Source organism: Polyodon spathula, chromosome 19, assembly GCF_017654505.1.
Source record: "Polyodon spathula isolate WHYD16114869_AA chromosome 19, ASM1765450v1, whole genome shotgun sequence".
In the NCBI taxonomy this organism is placed as follows: domain Eukaryota; kingdom Metazoa; phylum Chordata; class Actinopteri; order Acipenseriformes; family Polyodontidae; genus Polyodon; species Polyodon spathula.
In genome coordinates, this window is record NC_054552.1 from 1801764 (window position 1) to 1827325 (window position 25562).

The 25562-nt window shown below is 42.4% G+C and overlaps 1 protein-coding gene across 48 annotated transcripts in view; it reads left to right on the top strand.

The window, feature by feature from the left end:
• Positions 1-25562, top strand: part of LOC121295100 (MAP kinase-activating death domain protein-like) — a 54116-nt gene that overhangs the window by 13980 nt on the left and 14574 nt on the right. For 3 of the 48 annotated variants that reach the window (XM_041219438.1, XM_041219442.1, XM_041219439.1), the window contains exons 4-27: positions 2178-2481; positions 3150-3281; positions 3624-3737; positions 5233-5313; positions 6839-6895; positions 7970-8148; positions 8623-8858; positions 9412-9574; positions 9706-9809; positions 10085-10287; positions 10571-10848; positions 11295-11434; positions 12177-12278; positions 14809-14868; positions 15312-15414; positions 15820-16006; positions 16378-16528; positions 17618-17833; positions 19194-19247; positions 21532-21632; positions 21777-21860; positions 22720-22878; positions 23615-23738; positions 24554-24616. In XM_041219438.1, the coding sequence (XP_041075372.1) occupies positions 2178-2481; positions 3150-3281; positions 3624-3737; positions 5233-5313; positions 6839-6895; positions 7970-8148; positions 8623-8858; positions 9412-9574; positions 9706-9809; positions 10085-10287; positions 10571-10848; positions 11295-11434; positions 12177-12278; positions 14809-14868; positions 15312-15414; positions 15820-16006; positions 16378-16528; positions 17618-17833; positions 19194-19247; positions 21532-21632; positions 21777-21860; positions 22720-22878; positions 23615-23738; positions 24554-24616 (3395 nt within the window). Of the gene's footprint in view, positions 1-2177; positions 2482-3149; positions 3282-3623; positions 3738-5232; positions 5314-6838; positions 6896-7969; positions 8149-8622; positions 8859-9411; positions 9575-9705; positions 9810-10084; positions 10288-10570; positions 10849-11294; positions 11435-12176; positions 12279-13446; positions 13486-14808; positions 14869-15311; positions 15415-15819; positions 16007-16377; positions 16529-17617; positions 17834-19193; positions 19248-21531; positions 21633-21776; positions 21861-22719; positions 22879-23614; positions 23739-24553; positions 24617-25562 lie in introns of all 48 variants that reach the window. The other 45 variants (XM_041219474.1, XM_041219448.1, XM_041219452.1 and 42 more) reach the window with 23 other exon arrangements.

Genomic DNA, 25562 nt, shown 5'->3' on the forward strand with positions numbered 1-25562 from the left:
TTTTAGTAATAGACCCGCTGACTGACAGTACAGTTGCATGCTCTTGGGGTAAAGGTCTTTTTGTTTTTTTGCCTTCTGCTGAAGTTAGAGCTGTGATGCTGTTGAACCACTTTGTCAGTGCGATTGCTAATTGCAGTAGATAAATCGCAGGGATCAGATTGTGAATAATTGCTTGCAATGTTGCAAAGATGTGGAAAGTCTGCTAGTATTTATACACACAATACTGGGCAAGCAAAACTAATTGGTGTAGACCATACCTGTTGGTGGGTACGGTACGATGTCAGAAGCAGAGAATAGTATTAGTCAGATTGAGAAGGCTGAAACTGTACAGTACATGTAGGACTCCAATGTTGTCTTATCTGGGTTTCTTAACAGGAGTTTTCTGCTACCGCATAACTAATCCATGTAGTAGGGTAGAGACTAACACGTTTACTCTCTCATTCAGCTATGTGTTACCCAAGTGCTACAGGCAGAGAAAGACTAACTATGCAAGGTATAGTACGGTCTAGAAGTTGAGTGGCTGGTTTCACAAACCAAATAAACACAGGTCTGCAAGCATGAGTTAATTTTTTTCTTTTTTATTTGGAATCCCCCAATTTTATTTATTTATTTTTTTTACCCCATTTTCTTCTCATTTTAAAATGCCCAATTTTAAGTCTGGCTCACCGCTGTAACCCCCCTGCACTGACTTGGGAGAGACAAAGACCAACACACACGTCCTCGGAAACGTGTGTTGTCAGCCCTCCGCTTCTTTTCACGCTGCAGGCCTGCCATGCAGGCACCTCGAGTGCCCCGGTCCGTCTACAGGGGTCTCTGGTGCGCGGTGAGTGCACCCTGGCCGACCGAATCCCAAATGTAATTTCGGATGACAGCTCAATTTTGGAAATTTAATATTGGACCTTGAATTTGCTTTTTCAGAGCCATCTGGGCACAGACATTAAACATGGGAAGCTAGCCAGTATAAGCACAGCTCTACATATTTCAGTCTGTTCAGTTTATTTATAGTAGCCTGTTTTAAAAAAAGAAAATCTATAAATCGATCAATAAAATGAGTGAATGGGGTTATTGGATCAATACACTAGCGGGAGTTTGGGAGGGCGCTTAGTGGGGTGCATCATTTTCATTGTATCGTAGAAGTCATGCAGCACTGTGATAGTAACTGGGTATCGAGGGAGACAATTAAGATTACTGGTATTATCAAATCCAGTGCCTTTTTAAAAATGTGAAATTTTTCGACTGTTTTGAACTCCCCATGTAATAGAAGTTGACATTGGTGGATCAGTCTGTCCCGAACCAGCAGCATCGTTACAAGGTTGTCAATCTGAAAAGAAAAAAAGAAAAAAAAACCTCCTCCACATACACCGCTCTGCTGCACAGATTAATGACAGTGTGAATTAGCTGCACTCATTTAAAGTGACAATTCTAGCGCACGAGAGCCTAGCAGCCTATTCCTGCAGCTACAAAGGGATGAAGGTGTTAAATACAGTACGTTTAGAAGCTTTCACCATATAGTATGCACATCTATGAGAAAGCTTTTAGAAAGCCACCATACGACATATGATCAACAAACGATAAAGCAAAGATGCTCCAGTTCCATAAGTATTCCCACTGAATAGCCCAGCGTGTGCTTTGTGCAGTCCTCCCCCTCCTCCTCCTTCTCCTCCTCCTCCTCCTCCTCCTCCCCCTCACAGCTGCTCCTGCAGTTCTGGGATCAATAGGCTGGAAAGCAGGAAGTGTCATGCCTGTATTTATTAAAGCAGATGCTGGATCCAGATGGCCTCACTGTACTAGTTACTCAGAGAGCTGATCAGATTAGACCCCTTTTACCTTTTGTACATTTTCAACATCAGTTGATCATTGACCTTTCAAAGTTGTTTTTGGGTGCTTATGGTTAAAATCGCTTCCTCTTTTAAATTCCAATGTTGAGGTTGAATGGTAAAGCAAACCATAGGAAGCTCAGTGGCTCTGGTAAAATCTTGATGCCAGTAACCTGTGTTAATTTGGTGCAATAAAGGGTGTGTACACATGGGGTTTGTATTTTGAGAATCACCAAGCAATATGTAACATTGATTGGTGGACAGATAAAGGAACGGTACTACTAGATAACTGTAATTATCCACAAACTTTGAACGCCAAAATGAAGAAATCTCGTCCCCCCTCTCCACACTGTCTCGCAGGGACACAATGTGGCGCGTGTTCACAGGCGCGCTGTCTGTGGAGGAGAAGAGCAGCGTGCTGCTGCAGGACCTGCGGGAGATCGAGTCCTGGGTGTATCGGCTGCTGCGCTCGCCGGTGCCCCTCTCCGGGCAGAAGCGTGTCGACGTGGAGGTGCTGCCCTCCGAGCTGCAGCCAGCCCTGACCTTCGCCCTCCCTGACCCCTCCCGCTTCTCGCTGGTCGATTTCCCCCTGCACCTGCCCCTCGAGCTGCTAGGCGTCGACACATGCCTGCAGGTCCTGTGCTGCATCCTGCTGGAGCACAAGGTCAGAGAGAGCATCCTATTTACTGCTGTACCTACAGCGCCTCCCTGTGGCCAGATACTGTAAGAGTACTACTGTGATTTGCAGTTGTCTTAACTCTGCAGTCTGCCAGCACTTAGTAAATTCAATACACCGATACCGTTTCTAAATACAGTAACTTAAAGTGTGTAATTCCTTGAATTGCTGAGCTACTGCATTGAGAACCGGCATAACAAATGTGTTTCACAGCAATATTCAGAAATATTAATTTGATTTTGAGAAATTGTCCTTCATGGCAGCTGTCACAAGATTTTCTGGAAGATACTGTCACTTTGCAGAAAGAATCCTGCTATACCTCCAATACTACTTTCTGTGTGTTATATGAAAGTATAGGAGTGGAGTTCTTTATCCTAGACTGCCCTTTCAAGTGGGCTGTTTTGCGGTGTGTTAAAACACTTGCTGCACAAACAGTGTAATGCATTCCTTCAGGCAGTGCTGCAGTCACCAGCATAGAAAAGTAAACAAGTAAACCAAACCGCAAATTATTGTCACGTTGCTTGTTCTAAAGTTAAGATATTTTTTTATTATTAATCCTTAAAGAAGAAAGCCATTGGCATTTTGAATCCTTGCACCTTTTTTCCCTTTTCCACTCGTCACAGCGGAGTTGAAGTTGTTTGTCTGTTTTCCCACAGGTGGTGCTTCAGTCCCGAGACTACAACGCCCTGTCTATGAGCGTCATGGCCTTTGTCACAATGATCTACCCACTGGAGTACATGTTCCCTGTGATCCCTCTGCTTCCCACATGCATGGCCTCTGCAGAACAGGTGCCTTGCGCAGGAACCATCAGAAATAAGGCTAGAATTAGCTACAGTATTTGTTGTTAACAAACGATTCATATAAACACACGGGGGGGATTTGTCTTAGTCTGACAGCGTGGCCTGTTTATTAGAGATAACACTTCAGTGGGAGCACAGGGAATCACATTTATGTTCTGGATCCCAAGTTACAGATTTCATTATTTTGAAAAAAAAAAAATGTATTGGTAATTATAACATTTATGCTAATTTGAGGACCTGAAACAAAAAGAGAGGTTTAAAGCAATTGAAAAGAACCTCTCTCCAGGTGTTTCTCTCTTTCCCTGATCAGCACACTTCCTTTACTTCCAGCTGCTCTTAGCTCCCACTCCCTATATCATCGGAGTCCCTTCCAGTTTCTTCCTGTACAAATCCGATTTCAGGATGCCAGATGATGTGTGGCTGGTGGACCTCGACACTAACAAGGTTAGACCTACTGATAATTACTGCGCTGCTGGTTAGACTGCACTCCAGGGACGAACTGCTTGGCTGGCAGATCCATACACAAGGAAGTAGAGTGCTCATCGGTTTAATAAGATAAGATTAATGAGATGCCCAGAAAGAAACACAGTAGAATAATATTGTTTTCACTCTTAGTTATTTCTGTCAAACTGAAGAAGGTGAAATTCAAGTTACATAATTCCAAAAGGAAAGCTTTTTATTGAGTATACATGAGAACTGTAAATAACTTTGTTTATTTAAACATATTTTGGTAAATGGGACTTAAGTCTTGTCAGTACTTTAAGAGCAGCATATGGCGCTAAGATAAGACAGAACTGAAAGGGTTACATTAGATAATGATGTAATGTGACATTAATTCAGCGTTCTATACAGTACGAAGTGTGGTTAGCTGACCATATTAACACTAGAGGGACCGGAGATATACTCATACCTAGAAGCCCCTCAGCAGTCTATCTGATGGCTGTATTCAAAACACTGTAAACAGTATAACGAAAGGAGAAACAGTCGCAGACGATAGCAATACATTTTTTACTTTTCTACAGCAATTGGTTTATTATCAGATGAGTAAAAGCAACTGAACAACATAGATAAATAAACTTAGAAAAGAAGCATACAGCACAAGAAGTTATGAAAAAAAGTAATTTATTTTTCCTTTTTTCGACAAAAGGGTATTCCTCTGCCTTGAGTCTAAGGCTGTTCACAATCAATACAGATAACGCACTTCTCCATACCGCCTTTCTGCACAGGGCACAGCTGTCTGAAGTTTAATTTTTATTGCACTTGCCAACCTGGCATTGGTGTTTCTTGCAGCTCTCAATGGGGTTGCAAGCTTCAGCTGTGGGTACACGCTTGACAATCTCCCTCTGTTCCAAATGCTTCTTGCGAAGTTCCTGTGCTAACTGTAAAATATAGTCTCTCCTTGGTAAATTCTTCTCTGTACATTCTTTGTAAAGTACCCAGGAGTTGATGGCTGCTAGATCCAATACATTGTAAAACACCTGAACAGACCACCGTTGGGAGCCAGCTTTCACAGAATACTTCTGTGCCATCTGATTCAAAACATCCACTCCATATTTTGTTGTGTAGTAAAACTCCACGGTCTCTGGTATTTATTTTCACTAGTCCCGATCGACTGACCAAAACAGCGCAGCTGGCAAGCAGGCGCCAGCCTTTTAAAAGGCTGATTGAAAACAATAGACTGTCAGTCACTCACTCGAGCAGAAAGTAGAGATTAATCTGATTACAGCTAAACACATTGTGGACTGGTAAATAAAAATAATAAAGTAGAATACTGTTCTGTATAATCACAATACAGTTGTTTTCTTTGTGGTCGTCAATGTGACTGCTCCCGGGGCTTTTAGGTATAATGTAATATGTTTTTCAGGCAATGAGAAGTGAATTTCCAAGCACAATATATTTGCACAGACATTGGTTTAAAGAGTCGTGTTTATTCCTCCAGGTGACTGTTCCCAATAACGCAGAATTCCTGCCAGTGTTCCCGGAGCCAGAAGCCTCCGAACTAAAGAAACACTTGAAACAGGTACAAAGAAAAATTAAAACAGAAGAACAGTCTCACCTACACATCTGTTTTGAAGGGCCATTTGTCTATAGTGACCACTCTGATGTAGTCCAGAGTAGCCTCATTCTTAGCTCCTGGTGCATTCAGGTGGATGCAGGTGTGTTTAGTGCAGTACCATGACCCACAATTCTTGTTTTCTTTACTTCACTAATAATTCAGGGAAAGCACAGTTCATTACTGTTGACTGGTTTCACAGACCCTAATTAGCACTGATAAGAACAAAGAGACCATTCAGCCCATTAGTGCTAGTCTGGTTCCGATTCTCGGGTCTGGTCTTAAATTATCTCGCTGATCCTGCATGAGAAACGTGGCTTGGTAACTGATTCCGTAACCTCCATGTAAAGAAGTGTCTTTAAGTAGGCTCTGTGAACCGAGCCTTGAGCAGTATGTCCTTGATTACTGTGTATCAGAATTTTGATTTCACATGCTTCTCTCACTTCTAAGTCTTCTGCTTCTTTTCTTCTTTTTTTTCCCCACTTTGCTTTTCTTAGATTCAGAAGGTAACTCTGTTACTGACAGTGATTTGGGCTCTTCATTTCACTGTGTTCAGTAACTTCTCCACTACAAACACATGCACTTCTCCCCTAACTAGACAGACATGTGATGTATTCAGGATTCTCCCTGTGCTTCACCTAGTTAAGTTTTCTATGTAAACGTCCCCCTGTGAAGCAGCATCTCGGATGCTCAACCCCTCCTAGTTCTTTATCATCTTGGTTTCGATACTGTAAACTCTAGCAGTGCTCCTCGTTCATTAATCTGGCGTATCTGGGGTGATCTAATTGGTTGGTGGCTCCTATGTAGCAACTCCAGACAGAAGTGTTCAAATTGATGCGCTTTGGAGAAGCAGCAATAGCTGGGATTGATTGCATTGCAAAGAAAGAAGGATTGAGTCCTGCTGCAGTTTAGATTTAAGAAAGCAGCAATATTTCCTCCGATCGAGCCATTTCTTACCTGCTCTGAGGATGAATTGCTGTCTCCAGAACTGTGTGTGTTTCTAGAGGTCTAGTGTTGTGATGGAGAGTAGATGTCTCTTCCCCCAAAAGCTCTATACTGCTTATCTTAATAAAGACACCTGTTGTCAAGCTTAGATTAAAAACCAGGGTTCTTCCCTGTCTTCCACTCTCGACACTTGACTAAACCATAAGTATATATACGCTATCGCTACCTGCTGGACATTCAGTGCATAACAGCATAGGATCTTTAAGAAACTGGTGAAATGTCTTGTACTTTTTTTTTTTTATGCAATCCACTTGTGTCTGTGCAGCTTTGTCTCCTGTGTTCTGTATTGTTTTGTGTTTCTCTCGCCTTGTCCGTCAGTCAGTGACCTCTCTCCCTCCCCACCATCTGTGTCCGTGATCATGTGTCCTTCCTGTCCACTCTGTGGTTGACCTGCTGCTGGCGCTGTCATGTGATCTTCCTCTCTCTCTCTCTCTCTCTCTCTCTCTCTCTCTCTCTCTCTCTCTCTCTCTCTCTCTCTCTCCTTCAGTGTCTGGTTAGCATGACCACTCTCATGCAAAGGCAGCTCTTCGCTTCCGAGAACAAGGTTCTTATTTCTTATTGATCTCGATTTGCTTGCTTTGTTGTACCTTTAGCAGTAAGCTATCCGCCTGTTTCTTATGTGTCTCTTTAATTCAGTAGGCATTAGCCAGGGTACAGGGGGGTTTCTCCAGACTTGAATTGTATACATCTGATTTAGGATTTAGCCAGGGCACAAAGATCTTTTGAAAGCCATGGGATCTTTATTGTAGGTTATAAACCTTGGCGATGGTCTCAGTCAATTGGGTGTCCATGTAGAGCAGTAATTATCCAAGAAGTAAATCTAACAACTCCCTTGGAGCGAATTAACATGCATTGGATCAGATTGGTGACAATGTACTAAATACCTGGAAATTGGGAGGGTGACAGAGAGTACTTGAGTTGCATTCTTACTGTATTAGAAGGGAATAGAAATCTGGAGGCGGCAGGCAGTGTGACATCTTGTTTGTCAATGGCGGGGTGTGCTTGCCTATACATTCACATGCAAGTGTGTGCTGTGTTTGTTTTTATTTTTTCCTTTTTACACCTTGTCTCCCATGCCTTTTTAACTAGCTCACTCATGTGTCACACCGCTTATCAATCAGTCAAACACATTTTGCAGTAGTTGTCTTTTGTTCTCAGAGGAATGGGGGGCTTTCCTAATTAAATGCACTGAATGGAAGATATTTTGTGGCTCCTAGCTCTGAGTACTGAGGGAACTGATCTTTATTTCAACCAGGATCTAATTTAAAACTATATGGGGATCGAAGGAGTGAGTTTCCATTTATTGACACTGACAGCAATTCCTTATTGGCCCTGGTTCAGTAAAGTAGAAAGTTAGTTTAACAGGATGACACAGTTTCAATGCTAGTTCATACTTCATTCTTGCAACCAGCTAGAGTTGAGAAGAATTCAACAAGCAGACATTACTTGAGAGACAAGAAACAGCCCTCCACGCCGGTCTCACGGTTTGAAGTGTGATCCAGACTTCATGTATATACAATGAACATTAGCTGTACAGTATCCCAGCGGCGATGCCCTAATGCTGTGATGTCACCCCCCCCCCCCCCCCCCCCCCCCCCCCCCCCTCCTGTTCTCCAAGGCCTTGGCCAGCATGAGTCTCAACACCCAGCCCATCCTGAACCTGGAGAAGTTCCACGAGGGGCAGGACCTGCCGCTCCTCACCGCCCGAGTCCGGAACGATGGGGCCTCCACCCCCTCCAACGACTTCAACCCTCTGATCTACGGAAACGACGTGGACTCTGTCGATGTGGCCACGAGGCAAGGGCATGACCTCATGTTTGCGCATTTGTTTTATGTATTTAGTTTGATAATGGATCACTGATTTGGGAGAAGATCATATCTCTGTAAACGTGACTCCTAACTAGTGTTACTAAATAGCAAACCGCTCCCCTTACACTTGAAATTGTCTTCTGGACTCCTGATAGACCAGTTGGTGGTGAGATTTTGCATATAGCCTTTATAAACTGACTCCATTGATCCTCGAGTGCCCCATACATTTTCCTGCTTGCTATGTCTATTGCAGTATATTATAGCACATCAGCTAACCTGTACATAATCCTGTAAAACTAAAGTAAAAATCGGTTTATTTAGAGCATATCAATATTTGTTTTACATGATATGCAAATCCGAAGTCTGATAGCCTGCCAAGGAATATGCAGGTCAGTCAGTCAGGCAGGCTAGCTATATAAACAAGTCTCATCTCTCAATCTCTCTATCTCTTTGTGTTGTCAGGATTGCCATGGTGAGGTTCTTCAACTCCCCCAACGTGCTCCAGGGGTTCCAGATGCACACTCGCACCCTCCGCCTCTTCCCCCGGCCAGTCGTGGCTTTCCAGGCCAACTCCTTCCTGGCCTCCAGACCCAGGCAGTCAGTCTTCGCAGAGAAGCTGTCCCACACCCAGGCAGTGGAGTACTTCGGGGAGTGGTCCCTCAATCCTACCAACTATGCATTCCAGAGGATCCATAACAGTAAGACTCGTAAACACAGCCCTGTGCCTGGCTGCTAGACGAGTGTGTTTGCCCAGCCCTGTGCCAGCAATTGGATGTATAACCAGTGCTCTATCTATATACAGTGCAATTAGTGTTACCATATGACTCTGTGTACACTAATACATGTTGGGACAGTTCAGGATTTTCAACTCTCATTGCAATCCAGTGTCAGACAGCAATATAACTAACAGCTTTTTTAATTTATTTTTTTAGGTTTCCAATTATAGTATTACACTGTTGGGAGCATTTCTGCCATTTCAGCTTGCCAAGCATCTACAAACATTATAAGATGTTAGCCATGCATTAAACAGCCACAGAGTATTAGGAAAGCACGCCTTTGGGCACAGAGCGTATTATCTGTCCACCCTCTTACAAGCAGGGCAAGGCTAGCATGGACGATAACTAACTGGCAGTAACTAACTACAAGTATTAATGGTTATTCTACTATACATGAGAGAGCACCTTTGTAAATCAATAAGATGCAGTATTGATTCTCAGTGGTTGTTCAGGCTGTTCACCTATTCTGTTGCAGATGTGTACGACCCATCCCTAATTGGGGATAAGCCGAAGTGGTACGCACACCAGCTCCATCCCATATACTACCGCGTGTACGATGGGAACTCCCAGCTTGCAGAGGCCATGAACGCTCCCCTGGAGAGGGAGGCTGACAACGACTCGGACCCCACTGATGACAGGTGAGCTTGGAGTGAACAGGCAGCTCGGAGGTTTCACAATGTGTGTGGATGGATCTGTACCCTCTGAGTGGACAGGCAGCGTTTAGTTCACGCAGACTGACTCTTACTCGTATTGTTTGGTTTCTTTTCAGTGGGAGTGACAGTGTTGACTATGATGACTCCAGCTCTTCTTATTCCTCGCTTGGGGACTTTGTCAGTGAATTGATGAAGTGTGACATCAAAGGGGACACCCCCAGTAAGTACTGGCAGCTGTTCAGGGGGTACAAACTGCCAGCTTAATTTATCTCCAAGCTCGATCCGAACCCACCTGACAGTGGCCTAGTTTTTCTGAACACTAGTGCGGTTCAGTTGCAAACGACAAACATTTTTCAAGCCGGAAGTACTGTTTGAAGCAGTCTGTTAATCCAAGATATTTAGAAAGGTGACCCATATTGTGTTTTTACTTGACGCCAAATGAAAATCACAGAAACATCAGTTACAAATTGTAGACACGGGTCCTGTTTGTTGCAGATGTGGACCCGCTGACCCACGCCGCCCTGGGAGACGCCAGTGAGGTGGAGTTTCAGGATTTCCAGGAGTATCGGGTTGACCCTGAGGAGCAGGCTGTGGACAGCGAGAACTCCCCGGAGAGCAACATCCAACCTCACTCCAGCTCCAGCACCACGGCCAGCTCCAGCCCCAGCACAAGCACAGTCATCCAGGGGGTGAACCACGTGAGTCCTGCCCCCTCACACTGCCCACTCACTCAGTGCCTCACCTAGCAGAGGTAACTTCTCCTGGACACTGTTCTACAGGCACATCCTAGGCTAACAGCAAATACCTGAAAAAGTCCACATGTTAAAAAAATATACATATACTATGGAGTAGATATTAAAACATGTCATTTGTCGATAAAGTGGTCCGATATTTATTTATTCTTTCTTCAAAATTTTATTTGTAATTTTAATTATTTTGATGTATTCATTTATTTATGTTGATCTGCCTTCTGACTGCTAGGAGTCCTCTGACTGTGTGGACGTGGAGGACAAGTCCGAGCCCGGGTTCCAGAACCACCTCCCAGTCATGGGGATGCAGCAGCGGTTCCCCAAACTGAGCCTGGAGCGGCGGGAGGGCGAGGGGGCGCCCCCTGCTGACGGGCTGGTGAAGAAGCGCGAGTACGACAACCCCTACTTCGAACCGCAGTACGGCTTCCCCACGGACGAGGATGAGGACACAGCCGGGGAGCAGGGGGAGAGCTACACACCCAGGTTCAACCAGAACATCAACGGGAACAAGTGCGTGGGAGCAGGGGGCAATTCCTTATAGTGGCATGGAAACGAGGGCTGGAAATTAATAAGCTGTGAATATTGCTGTTTGAAACATGTCATCGCTCACAGTTTTGGCTAGAAGCTGCATGATTGTGACAAAAGAAAAAATCACGTAATGGACTTTTAACTCGTACTCCAGAACTGCTGTTAAACCTTGTAACTGTGTGTAACAGATTTTTAATTTCAAATTGTGAATAAATTCAACCAGTCCTTAAATGTACTTTTTATTCTACGCATTCATTTGATCACATATCTAGTTATTCGTAGCCGTGGTGCACGAGATTGCTACTGTGATGGTTTGATTATTTAATTGACTCTTTTATCTTTCTCTTTGGAACGTTTACAGTTAAACTGTAATTCAAGTCCCAGAACAGTTTATCCAGCTTCTCCTCCATTGTCCACACCCCCCCCAGATCCCAGAAGCCCCTGCGCCCCAACAGCCTGAAGCTGCCGAATGACTCTGACGCTGAGTCCGACTCCCGAGCCAGCTCTCCCAACTCCACCATCTCCAACACCAGCAACGAAGGCTTTGGAGGAATCATGTCCTTTGCCAGTGAGTCTGCCCAGCCCACACACCACAATGCACTCACACACTCACTGCAGGGCACTGAGCCTTAGTTACAAAGCCTTTTCTCCATTCTTTAATTAACGAAAGACTGGAGTAAATGCTTTGAAAATATGGCCTGTTGTGTCTGTGTTAAAACAGTGCTTTCGAGTGAGCAATAGAAGGGTCATTAATCCGTTTTCAGCTAAGCTAAATGAAGCAACTGCATTGTGATTTTAAAAGCATGCAGTGCATTACATGTGTTCTGTGAGAAACACGTGGTGTTCCCATTCAACTGTCAATGCTGCAGTTATTAAGTATGGGAGGAAGTACTGTACCCATGTGCCTCCCCCTGTGCACAGCTGTATTACAGCATTGTCTGTGGGGCGCACTGTGGCATTTCTGACAACGGGGTTGTCTTTGCACAATAGAAATTAACCGGTTTGCGTACGATTTTTGTTTTAACCACCATCTGATTCTCAAAGTATTTGAGATCCAGACATGCTTGTAATGTTGTAAAAGACAGATAAAGCTTGAACTGCTGACCTAACCCAGCATCAGTATATATTATATACTGATATTATATTTTCCCCCCATATAAACCAATTGAAAAAAATGTAAAACATTTTTCAATTAAATATATCTGCCTAAAACTAAAGCTATTTTCAAAATGTAATGCATGAAAGGGTTGCATTGTTTATTGGAAAAAGTACAGTCCTTAAACGATCCTCCTGTGATGTTTCTTCCAAAGGTAACTTGTACAAGAACCACAGTACCAGCTTCAGTCTCTCCAACTTGGCGTTGCCCACAAAGGTAGCAAGGGATAAAACCACCCCTTTCCCCAGCCTCAAAGGTACCGTCCGCTCCCTGGTTCTCTGATTTGCGAGTGCTTCTTCACATTGCTGTTCCTGCTTGTCACCGAGATGTATACACCCTCTCCTCAACTCCCCCACCCCAAAAACATTCTGTCATTATTATCATTTATTTATTTTTTTAACATTTTTTTCATGTGACTTTCAAAGCAATCCAAGACTTTAGGTCTTTAGTTTGATGTGGTTTGAACAGAGTAAACTACTGCTTTCTCCTTTCCTTTTAATATCTTTTGAAGACAGAAATATAGACTTTGTCATTAAATTGTAATGTGTTGTAGTGTTTCTTAAGAGTGTTAGAGAGGGGCTCCCGAGTGGCGCTTTCCAGTAAAGACTCAGAGCGCAGGATGTGCCCTATAGCTTGGAGATCGCCAGTTCGAATCCAGGCTGTGCCACTGCCGACCGTGGATGGGAGTTCCCAGGAGGCAGCGCACAGTTGGCCAAGCGCTGCCTGGGCAGGGTAGGGGTTAGCTGGGGAGCGCTTGGCTCCCTGTAAGTTCTGAATGTGGCTGCACTCGTTTTGGAGGACGCGAGTGCTCGTCTTCGTCTCTCCCGAGTTAGTTCGAGGGTTGCAGCGGTGAGTCAGAGAGAATTGAAAAATGAGTACAAAATGATTCTTATAAAAAGGGGGTTAGAGGCCCCTAACTGTCTGAAAAAGTCCAACCTGGCCAGTAATTATATAGTAAGTTATAGTCCAGAGGCTAGTAAGGTTCTTATTATCTAAGGGTTTTATTGCATCTAAACTAGCAGATCCTGTGTATTCAGCCCAGTTCATATCAGATAATTGCACAGGTTTTTTTTTTTTTTTTTTTTTAATTGGCTCTGAGACAACTGTATTTCAACTTACTGCCTGGCAGATAAAGAAGTATTTTCTGTTTGGACCTATTGAAACATATTGTACTGGTATAAGAAGTTAGCCGTGTTTCTGGCTCCTTGTAATTGCAAAATATTGACTTTACCCTGCTGTGTGTGTCTTGAGATTTGTTGCAGCTCAGTGTACAAGCCTAGCTTTTTTGCTGCCTTTCTACACAAACCATGTTTTTTAAGTTTGTTGTTCTGTCTTGATTTCAATACATGGCTATTTTTATTTTATTTTTGTGTTTTTTCTTTTCCCTTTTTCTTGTTTTCCGCTACACATTTTCCCCAATAAAGATTACTTTACTGTTGAAGTAGAAAAGGATATGGATGAAGGTTGGTATTAAAGGCTTTGTATTTGTTATTTGCTGTGCCTCGAGCTTGTTTAAAGGTCAAGTTCAAATGAAGTAACAGCTTTTTAGATATTCAGATTTGACGTGACATTTCTCTATCATTCAGCTGAGGATGAGAGTCCTGGTATGTCCTATGCTTTTAGTAGTGCTCTGAGTGCTCGTGTGCTGTGCCTCTTAGAATGTACTACCCTTCCTCTCTATAGAGCAGGTTAACATTCTCCCATCATTTTGTAGTGCTTTTGCTCAACCAGACTGTATTCTAGACAAACACAATAACTAACATACACACATTTGAAGAAAACGTTTGCAGCTTTTGTCATGCTTTGCTTTTATTTTGCCTTATTTTGTGTCTTGCTGTAACTCTTGCTTGTTGTCGGTTTCATTGTTTTGTTTGTTGCCGTTCTTGTTTTTATCACGTAAACAGTTTTCCAGTCCGGCGCTGTTTTATTTTCTTACTTTAAGGAGTAAAAACTGTCTGGGGGGGGGGGGGGGGGGACAAAAGAAAACATGTTGGTTTGTTTTTTGTTGTTGTTGGTTTTAAACAGAATTAGCAGCCATACATAACTCGTCTTTTGATTTTTGTTTTATGCAGTACTTAACGGGGCTAAGATGATGATTTGAATGACCTATGCCTTGCCATAAAGATATTTTTAGGGCATTTTTACAGCACTGGCAACTCAACTGTATTACATCAACCTTCTGTTTGTGGTTGTCCCAGGATTAACCCTTAAAACAAACGGTTGCTGCAATCCCAAAATCCAGCAGGCTACTGGCTGCAATGATCAGCCTCACAGTACCTGTAATGTTTATTCTTTAAATGTGTCTAACAAGAATTGCCCTTGCCAGTATAAGAAAAGAACATTTTGATTTAATTGAATGACATTCTTTGAACAGTACGGCTCCATAAATCGACACAAATCCAGTGTCTACTCCTTGTAACTTCATTTAAAACGAGGGTTATTGTTTTACAAAATAAGAAGATGAAACAGCTTTATAGAAGAGATTTATAAAAAGAAAAGATTGATATTTCGAGGGCAACAGATGCCCGGATTTGCTCTGTAAACTCCCCCCTGCTGCAGTACTGTATATGAAATTAACTTCAGCATAGTAATTGGATTCTTATGACCTGTCAAATTTGAAATACGTTACTAATCCACTTGACTGGAAATGTGTTTTGCTCCATGTACGCTTGTGTTTTTTTTGTTTTTCTTTCTGGCTTGCTGTTTTTATAATATTTTGCTTGTCAATATTTAATTTTGTGATGGCTTCAGTGAGATTTTTACTAATTGTGGATTTTGTATCCCAGTATTTGGGTTAAATACTATAATGGAGATAATAACTGAAGCTGGCACAGTGAGTAGTGAAGGTGGGTCTTTTCTTGCATGGGCTGCATGTTACAAGTGAAAAAAAAACAAAAACAAAACCTCCCAGCATCATCCATGCCTGCCTCATCAGGCTGCACTCTCATTGGCCAGTAAATGTCACATGATGTCCACCACCTGGCTCTCCCATTAACCCTTTGTGCTCACGTGAAAATGATATCGTTATTTCTTAGTTGTCTCTTTCACAAGTGCTGCATGATTTATTTATTTATTTATTTATTTTTTAACACAGACATTTTTCTTTTAATCAGCACAAATTTCTAACCCACGCCTGTTTTCTGCCAGTGTGTTGTGTTTGGGTTTTTTGGTGGTGAAGTGTCATTTTTTATGGTTTTTAATGTTTTACTAGTTTTTAAACCTTTTGAATTTTTTTACCATGCAGAAGGTCTTGCAAAGATAGCTGACGCAGGTTGTGTGGCTCTTGCAGGGAACAGAAGAGCACTGGTGGACCAGAAATCTTCAGTCATAAAACATAGTCCAACCATCAAGAAGGAGTCTCCCTCTCCACAGGGCAGAGCAAACAATACCAGGTAAGACAGTGCTTTCGTCATCCAGATTCTAGTCATGTCCTGTCATTCCTATGGGGTGCTGTTTATTAATAATATCCCTTATAAAAGTTTAGCACTGTGCTTTTGCATGATATTCTTGCAGGTTTTACTGATCTTTTGTTTGGTTGAACTATGCATTTTCCCATAGTTTAACCAGATGTTTATTAATATGCTTTACCGTACCTCGCTATTCTTCACAATGCTTCCCTATGCTTTACCATCCTTGCATTATGCTTTATTATTACACTTTGCTGTACTGTAACTGTGGAAAACTTTTATAAGGGATAATCCAAAAAACAGGTGCTGAATTTCATATATATGGATCCTGGCTGGGCATGATAATGGAGCACATACAGATCTATCGGTTGTATTCTGTTTGCCTGACAGTGAGAACCAACAGTTCTTGAAGGAGGTGGTCCAGAACGTTCTGGACGGGCAGGGCGTGGGCTGGCTGAACATGAAGAGAGTGCGCCGCCTGCTGGAGAATGAGCAGCTGCGCGTCTTCATGCTGAGCAAGCTGAACCGGGCTATCCAATCAGAGGAGGATGCTCGGCAGGAGGTCATTCACGATGTGGTGAGTGGTCAGACTATGTGCGTCTGCAGGGCCTCTGAATTTACACATCTGTTATACTTAGGTGCATGGGCTTAACTAAGGGTGATCTTCGCTTAATTGTCTCATTTCAGGCATAGAGTGGCATGCAACGAAATTCCACAAGAACAGGTGCAGAATGAAAAGCCAAACCAAATCCATTCATAAATGCTATTTTGCAGAAAGTGCAAAGGGCAAAATATGTGTTTTTATCATAAGACACTATTCTTTGTAGTAATTGAACTGCTTCTGACTATATTGCATCTTCCTCCATTCAGAAAATGTGTCTGCATGTGCTAGAGGGTTATGAATAAGAAAGACATTGATCCCTAATCTGTGTGTCTGTGTGGTTGCAGGAGATCAATCGGAAAGTGTACAAGGGGATGCTGGACCTGCTGAAGTGTGCGGTGTCCAGCCTGGAGCACTCGTACACCAACGCAGGAGTCGGGGGCATGGCCAGCGTCTTCAGCCTGCTGGAGATCACCCGCACCCACTACTACACCAAAGGTAGAAACCCAGGACAGGCAGCTCAGATACAGAAACCAGGACAAGAGGGTAGGGGGTACATGCTTACACTGAGACTGGCGAGGGTTTGGAATGGGTTACAGAGCCACTGTGTTGATTCTGAACGATTGGGATCCTTTAAGGCTTAAGATTTTGAGGTTAACCAGCTTATAGGAACCAGGAGAGAATTGACAGGCAGACTAGCTGTCTCTTGCTTGTAAATTGTGTGTTATTCCTGTGTTCTAATTGTTGTAATTTTAGGAAGGTACTATATATGATGTAGATATTGAGATCATGCGTATAGTACAATGCAATGTTCACTTGTACAATGTGGAAACAGTATGCACTTATTCACTATAGTTCTGTACATGTCGAATATATTGGCATAGCTTAAGAATGCACGTATAACTCTGATTTCACAAGCAGGCTAACACTGTGCTTTGTGTGCTTTTGTGGAGAGGGTTTATGACTGAGAGTGTGATCTCAGAAACAGACGCTCTTTGTGTTATTGTCAATCTCTGCATGAAATCTGCTCACCGCTTAACTTAGTCAATACATAGTTTGTTTGAGTTTTTTTTTTTTTGTTTTTGTGTTTTTTGGGCCACTTCAAAAATGAGGCTGTTGTGAACATATCTTGTGGCAGCATTTGTATGTGCTAAAACTTTTACTGAGAACAGTGAACCTTGACTATAACCCTTAATTAAAAAAACAAAAATAATAATAATGATAATAATAATAAAAAATTCCAAGTGAGTTCTCACTGACTTGGTAAATGTCACAATGTAACTTTTCCATTTGCGTTTTCGCGTTGGAGAAAGTACGCAGTTTAAAACTGAAGTGGAATAATCATAAGCCAGGTTGATAGCACTTGTAGAATAGAAATGCATTATAGTAATTAGAAATCAAAGAATTATCATTCTGAAGTGTGTGTTCTGCTGCCTTTCCCATTTCCTGAGATAGAGCAGCTTTTAATTATGTAACAGTACAACAGCATATACCAATTATCCCCCCCCCCCCCTCTCTCTCTCTCTCTCCCTCCCTCCCTCCCTCTCCCCCCTTCACTCCTTCTCCTCCCCTCTTCTTCCTCTCAAGAAATTGACAAACGCAAGCGGAGCCCCACAGATGGAGGAGGGATGACTCCGGGCAGTAAGGACAGTTTAACGCCCAAAGGGGAGACAGCTAAGCCCCTCGGCACCTTGATGGTACCCAAGCTTAAGCTCCAGCCTCCCGTCTCTTCCTCTGGGGGGAAAGGGGCCAAAGAGTTTGACACGAGGAGTCTCAACGAAGAAAACTTTGTAGCATCTATTGGTGTGTACTGACCTGCATGTGCTTGTAGGGAATACTCGTCTTCAGGAGGGGCATGCTGCCCAGAATGTTTTTCACCTGTCTCCATGGCAACCCACACAGTTATTTATTTTATTTACAAAGTTATAGGAGGATTCACATTTACGTGCCAGAAAGGCGAGGGAACAGACACATCTTTTAAAGCACATTTTTGTATATTTGTAAGAGCAGACGCATGTTTGAAACAGATTTGTTCTTTAAGTGAAATCTGCAGTAACTGATTTAACAAATAAAGGACATTTGCGCACAAAACAAAGTCTCAAACAGTAATATGCAGGCAAAAAAATAAATACAGGGGGAATAGCATAGCTTGCAAAATACGAGATAGCTACTGTAGTTTTCTGGCAGGGGTGGTATAGAATGCTAGCATCCCTCATCCAGAGCAGAAGGCAATCCCTGGTACCTTTTAACTGGCCTGATTTAATGCAATCAAAGTGTTGTTATTTAATAGCTGTCCAGTCAGCCCATGCACTGCCTGTATTTTGCCTGGCACAAATGAATTTTCTCTTGATCCTAGCAGAGGTGCAGCACAGATCGCTGGCTCAAGTGTGCTTGCAGTACTGAAGCAGGTACTGCCAGCTCATTATCTGAGCTGTGTATACACCACCACACTATTGGGGTTGCCCTCTGCCCTGCTGAAGCACCTCTAAGTCTCTTGACACTCATCATGTCATGATTCCACTGCTTTAGCTAAGACTCATTCTAACGGCTGACAGGCTGGACATTTTGTCCTCCATACATTTTTTTTTTTTGTACTTTAAGGTTTCTACTCAGCAAATTGTTACTAAATGCTTTGTATACAACTTACTTAAGCATCCACAACATTTTCAGGTAGATTATGGTGTATTAAATATATATATATATATATATATATATATATATATATATATATATATATATATATATATATATATATATATTTGGTAACATTTGGTTAACATTTATATAAGGTAAAACTTAGACACTAGGTCAAGCTGAAGTTGAATACATATACCATGCAGTGTTCTATTTCCTAATTCTGTACATTATAATCTATTAATTGTTTTTTAATGCCCATAATTAAGTCAAATCCCAGTAATAAACATTCTGCCTTTTTGTAGTGAGAATTTAAAATTATGTTTGAAATCGTTCTCAGCAAAGCATTTGTTACTGCTTTTATAAGGAACCTTTTTATAAAGTGCAGCTTTTTTAATTTGTTTCTCGTTGCCTGGTTGGATTTTTCATCTGTCTTTTTTTTTTTCGCCGTCCTCCATTTCTGCCTGCCCAACCATGCTCTCTGATGGTCTCTGTCTTTCTCTCCTCGCTTGCAATGCATCTTGGGTAGAATTGTGGAACAAGCACCAGGATATCAGAAAGCAAAAAGCTATGGAAAAACAGAGTAAGAAAACAAGGTCGAGGTTTCTCATACTGCCAACTTTGAGCCTCCCTCCAGTCCCCACCCCACCCCTACCCTCTCCTCCCTAGGTGCTGGCCACTGTGTGGGCTGAGCAAATATTTACAAACATAAACCATGAGAGGCACAGCAATTCATAATCCAATCCGCTAAGAGCCATCTAGCTATGGCCAAACTTTTGGCATCACCTAGAATTATATAATTTGAGACAAAAATTTTTTAAAAAAACTATATGAACGCAAAACTACACAATGATATCGCTAGTGTCTACTGAAAGCCATAGCAGTCGTACACTATTTCATAAATGTCACATTTTTTCAATTTGTCAGTTTTTCATTAAGAAAATGGAAGACTACAAGCCTGAAAGATGTGTCCCCCGTCCCCCCCCCACTGCATCTCTCTCTTGTGGCTCTCATTCTATCCGTGTTGCTCACCCAGTCGCTAGCACAGCACTAGCACCCCCTGCTGGGGAGAGATGGCAATCTAAGGGCTGGATTCGCAGATCAACATTCCTCGTGCAGGACACAGTGAAAGCCAGGCTGGACAAATCCCATTACAAAATGTATGTACATAAATCCATGTATCATGTAAAATATTGATGCAGGGGGCGATTTGTATTGGAAATTGAAGGCATGTCGCTTGGTTAGGGTGACTACCATCCCAAATTTTAATATAGTGCTACAATTCTTGAATGGGTTTTATATTTCGGACAAAATCTCCTAATATTTCTTAACATTTACATTTTGGGATTTTTTTTTTTTCTCCAAAACTGGGATGCTGTAAGACGACTGTCTTACCTGTATGTAAGGCTAGAACGTGGTGATTCTTCTAAACGTTTCATCGACTGCATGATACCAACCCTAGTTCTTGAGCAAGTAACGATCCAGGTTTTGTTTTAACTGGGATATCAATGTTTGAATTTCAATCGAAACTGCCTTCCAGTGCAAATAAAGCATTAACTCTCAACCTCTCGGGGCAAGGTTGAAACAATAACTTTGACTGTCTGAGGAAGAATCACCGAATGGATTGGGGAATCATTAACTAAAACGACCAAATACAGTAAAGCCAGTATTAATAAATATGAAATACAAGCATCCCTTGCCTGACTCGTGGTGTATCAGTAACTGTACCACTAACATATTTTGCCCATGTCTGTGTGAATCATCACTGTGTTTACGACAGCACGCTCATTTACTGCAGTATGCACAGGTTCCAGTTCTAGACCTCATTAAGTGCTCTCCATTGGTAAATGTGAAGGAACATGAAGCGACGAAAGGAAGAGAAGATCCTGCTGTAATCTGAGTCAGGCCCACTGCATTGTTAAATTTTGTAAGGGTCAACTGGATAATATCAAGTCCAGTGCAGTATGCAAACCCTCTATAGCTGTGCTTATTTCACGGGTTGCGTAGTCAAATTCTAAAGTTGCTTGTGGATGGATTGTGTGGGATTTGAAGCCTAGCATCTGTCCAGCCTGGCTGCTAAAGGAGAGCTTGCCATGTTGTTTAAAAATGCACTCCGAGATTTTGGTAGAAGGTTGTCTCAGGGATCCAGCCCATGGAGATTCCTGTAGGACGAAGACTCCTTTGAACACAGCTTGCATCAGGCTTGAAAGTAGCTGCTGGTTGCTAGCTGTGAGTTTGGGTTCTTTACAGCTTGGGGTTGGCAGATGGTAGATTGCAGTGTGTGAGAAGATAAATACAAATCAACTCCCACTGGCTCCACTAATTGGCACAAGCTGTACTAAACTTTGAAAGCTTGGTTTTCTTAAAGAAATGAAAAAGTATGTGACCACCAGCTACAGAAGCAGCTACCAGTGCAGACAGGTTGATCAATATATACAACCCTTTCTTCAGCATAGATTCATATGCCTTGTTTTTAGAAGTCTGTTAGCTTGGTAAGTTGTAAAAAAAACAACAACAAAAAAAAACATTATTGTTAGTGAAAAGATGTCAATATGGCAAAGGATTTGTATTAAAGAAGCAAAAAATATTTTAAATATAAACCTGCATTTGGTTATTTTCTTTAAAAACTTTGAATTGATCCTCAAGGCTTGGATACGTCATCAAAAGTCCAATACATTTCTCAAGTCTAATAAATTGGAGTGACACTTATTAATAAAACAAGTTAATACAAAATATCAATAATAATAATAATAATGGTTATCATCTTCCTTGGTGCATGCTGAAGTGGCTGCTGGTCATATGACTCCTTTCTGGAACACTCCGTATTGTCTCCCCTGGTTCCCTTGGTAACGCTATTCTTTCTGCAGGAACTGAAGGCGTGAAGCAGTTCTTTGACCTGGTGGATACAGATGAGAAGAAGTCTCAGATCAGCGCTGATAGTGGGCTGAGCGTCACTTCAGGGTCTCAGGTGTGTCTCTGTGCTGCCCCTGAGATCACTGATGTTGCAGCTAGTGAGAAAGCAAAGTCGCACCCCCACTGATCACTCCTCTCTCTCTCTCTCTCTCTCTCTCTCTCTCTCTCTCTCTCTCTCTCTCTCTCTCTGCCCACACAGAAGAGTGACACAGAGTCCAGTGCCAGCTCCAAGCATCCAGCGCTGACACGGAGCACCAGTCAGGATTCGGAGGCCAGCACAGTGGTAGGACACGGCCAAGATGGGAATTTTAATGAACTGCTTCATTCAGATTTCAAGTCGTTCATGTTTGTGTTATCTTCCCAGTACAGATAGTTTTGTCCCTAGTGGTCCTGAGGGTGTATATTACATTGATTTATCAATAATTTCATCAGCGACCAAAGTGGACTTGAACTTAGAGCTCCAGACGTGAGTGGGCAGTGCATCACCTGTGAAAACCCTGAATGTTGATTAATTGTTCTTTATTTCCTACACGTTCACTTATTGATTTAAACACATTTAAACATTCATAAATCTCTCTCCTAAATGAAATGACATTATTTTGTGTATATGTGTGTGTGTATATATCTATCAATCATCTGGCAGCCTTTGTAATTAATAGGACCCTCTGCAGAGGGGAGACATTCAAGCTAATACAAATTCAATGTTGCAATTAAATCTTCCTCTCAAGAGATCAAACAATGACTCTTTCTACCCTGGAAGAAGCTGCCTCAACCTCTCTCAGTACAAGACATGTGCGATTCATATTAAATAAAAGAAAATCAAATGATAGACCTGGGTTTTGCACCAGAGTGGAATGTATTACCCTGAAAGCATGCCAGAAAAAAAACTGCTCTTATTTCCCAGGCTAGCTATAAACCACTTGAAACATTGACTCAAGTGCTTCTTTTTTTGCAACCATGAAAATGTAATGTATTTAATTGTTCCGGAAGACAGTGGTAAGTTCTATTACAATGCAGTTCATGTCGGAGATGTTCTTGTGTGGTTTTCAGTTTCAGGCAACACTTTCCCAGTGTTACCCATCTTGCCTGTATTACTGTAGAAGCCTTCTTTGTGACGCTGCTTTCTACTCTCCTTGTCCAAGGTGAGCAACAGCTCAGGGGAGACCATGGGGGCCGACAGCGACATGAGCAGCAACGCAGGGGACGGACCCCCAGGGAAGACCACGGCCCACTTAACTGTGTCCAGAGGAACGCTGTCGGACAGCGAGATAGAGACCAACTCTGCCACAAGCGCCATATTCGTGAGTAGCCAGCTGAGTGCTTTGCTACTTTTTGTTTTGATTTAATTTGAAGAACCTCTGACTGCATCACTGTCATCCTAAACGGTCTTTAATGAATTCACATCAAAGTAATGGCATCTCAGACGGGAATGTGATTTTCCCCTGATGGCACCGAATCAGAAAATAGCTCATGTCAGGGCTGTCCAGTGAGAATAATGGTTGCCTGGCAACCAATGGGGGGCCATTACGCTCGACAGGCTAAAAAACGCTGTTCTAGTTTTGCTAGCTGTTCTTTCTTTGAGTTTTGTGGCAGTGATGTAATTGTTAACTGAAGTGTGGAACTGGTTGGCACTCTGTCAGAAAGCTCAGATGATTTGAGTTCATGTTCTTGAGAGTTGAGGATTAGGAAGGGTGAAGGTTTGGAAGATAATCTGTCTTTCAGTTATCGATTTTTATGGCATATTTCTCAAGCCATGCACTGTCTGAATTGAAGTGATTTACCAGTGCTCAGTTTTAATTGTACAAAACATCTTGGTAGTGTAAAGCACTCGTCTTCTCTAGCTTCAGATGACTGTCTGAAACACGATTTACAGATAATCATTTTTCACAAAATAATCAAGATGATCTAATTCAATCGCCCACATCACAGTAATCATTTAGTCTTCCAGACCTAGAAAGAGACCAGACCCGGTGATTGTGTTTGGAAGGAGCCCTGCGATGTTGTTCTGACCCTTGTATTTCCCCTCCGTCTCTGCAGGGTAAAACCCACATGCTGAAGCCGGGGTTGAAGGGCAGCAATGGGAGCCTCCCTGGGAAGGCATCAGCCCTGGTGCCCCAGGAGGACGTCAGCATGAGGGTGTACCTGTGTGAGGGGCTGCTGGGTAAGACCATGGACTCTGGAGCGTCACCACCGCCACTTACATACAGAGCACCCAGACTGCAGTATAAACGATCCGCAACTTCAAAACGCTCACTGTCAGAACTAGAAGGTCCAACTATACATCGACAAAAGTTTAGGGTTCTGCATTTACTTATGTGGACTGCTTGATATTGCAGTTAACAGATTTACTTAGTGTGTACGCTTGGGAAAAGTATATACTGCAGAACATGTGGTGTACTTTTTACCCTAATGAATGTTTCAATCATACCCTACCTGGAGCCCCTATATATCTGCTGCTCTGTGCATAGCGTCCTGTTAAAATGGTAGCAAAACCAGGAATGGATCAAACTGCTAATTTAATGGGAGTCATATTGCCATTCCTGAATAGTGTACTTGGCACAGGCGCCAGCTCATGTTTAAGATCAGGGGTTTCTTCTGGCCTTGAGAATTTTTCTTTTTGTCATGCTCAGCCTATCCATTCGCAAATATTTATTTTTCGGTTTGATGATAAATTACTTTGTAATTACTGGCTAATGCAAAAGCTATAGCTTTTTTTTCATAAACCAAACATCACTCGGTCAAAGCAATGAAAAGACTCTTCAGCTGTGCTGAATGGGGTGTGTTTTAATATACATTAAGCAATACCTGAACTGTGTTCGCCTGTGTCTCTAAACTGATAGTCAGTGGTAATGGAATAATATGTTTAGTTGGGAATCCCTGCTCTAAAGAATGAAACCTGTCTGCTTTGTTGCTTTACTTACAATCTGAGACCCCTGTTCTCTCACCCCCTGCCTGCTCTGCCTGGATCGCACTCAGGGAGGGACAAGAGCTCAGTCTGGGATCAGCTGGAGGATGCTGCAATGGAAACGTTCTCTCTGAGTAATGATGACCTTTCACCCTTTACCCTCTGGGTGCCTCTGGTTTTTCGCTCTTGTTTGTGTAAAGTGTCGTGTGGTTGCATGCACCTTTTTGTACTTTTTTTATTGCTTTTAAACCTGGGGTTTAGCTTCACTTTTAATTGTGTGTGTTTTTATGTGTGTGTGTGTTTTTTTTAATAGTTCAGCTGTTTTGTTTTTGTTTTAAAATTGTAAAAATTTGACATGGTTTCAGTACAATGTAGTACCGTTACCAATATTTTTTTATTTTGATAGGAAACTCATCATTTAACATCATTTCAGTTTCATTCCAGTTTATTTAGAGAGAAATTGAGTGCTTTTAAGTGGGCTAGTTCTCTGTCTTTGAATGATTTTTCAGAGTAGTGCAACAGGTGTTAAATGTGTTGGTGATCACTGGATTAAAAGTAAGGACTCAGAACATTGCGTTTGACACGACCTCCCAGACGCGAAGGTTTTATTCAAACGCAATTGCAGTTCATGAATTAGTGATTGCAGTTGCATGGTGCTGCCACTAGGGTACCAACAATGGTAACCTAGAGTGTGAAGCAGGTACAAAAGCATTCAAAACGAACACAATGAAAACACAGCTAATAAGTAAAAGGTGCAGTCAGTGCGGCTAGCGCTACCTCCACTACAAGGAGGGTCCCACTACAGAGTCCATGCGCTACACCCTCGGTGTGCTTTAGAGGGATTCCTAAAATCCCCTAAACTCACCTTCATCTCAAACAATAGCTAGTCCTGGTTACTCACACAGCGACCTGTTTTCTTGCACAGATTGTCAGGGTTCACAAACACTTCCTGGCTTGTAGTTTTGCTCTCCTGTACGCAAAGGGTTGCCTGCCAGCAGGTTGCTTTTCTGACGGTTCAGGCTGGGCAATGCCTCCACTGACCCGACTCGCAGCATGCAAAAGCACGCATTCCCCTCTGTA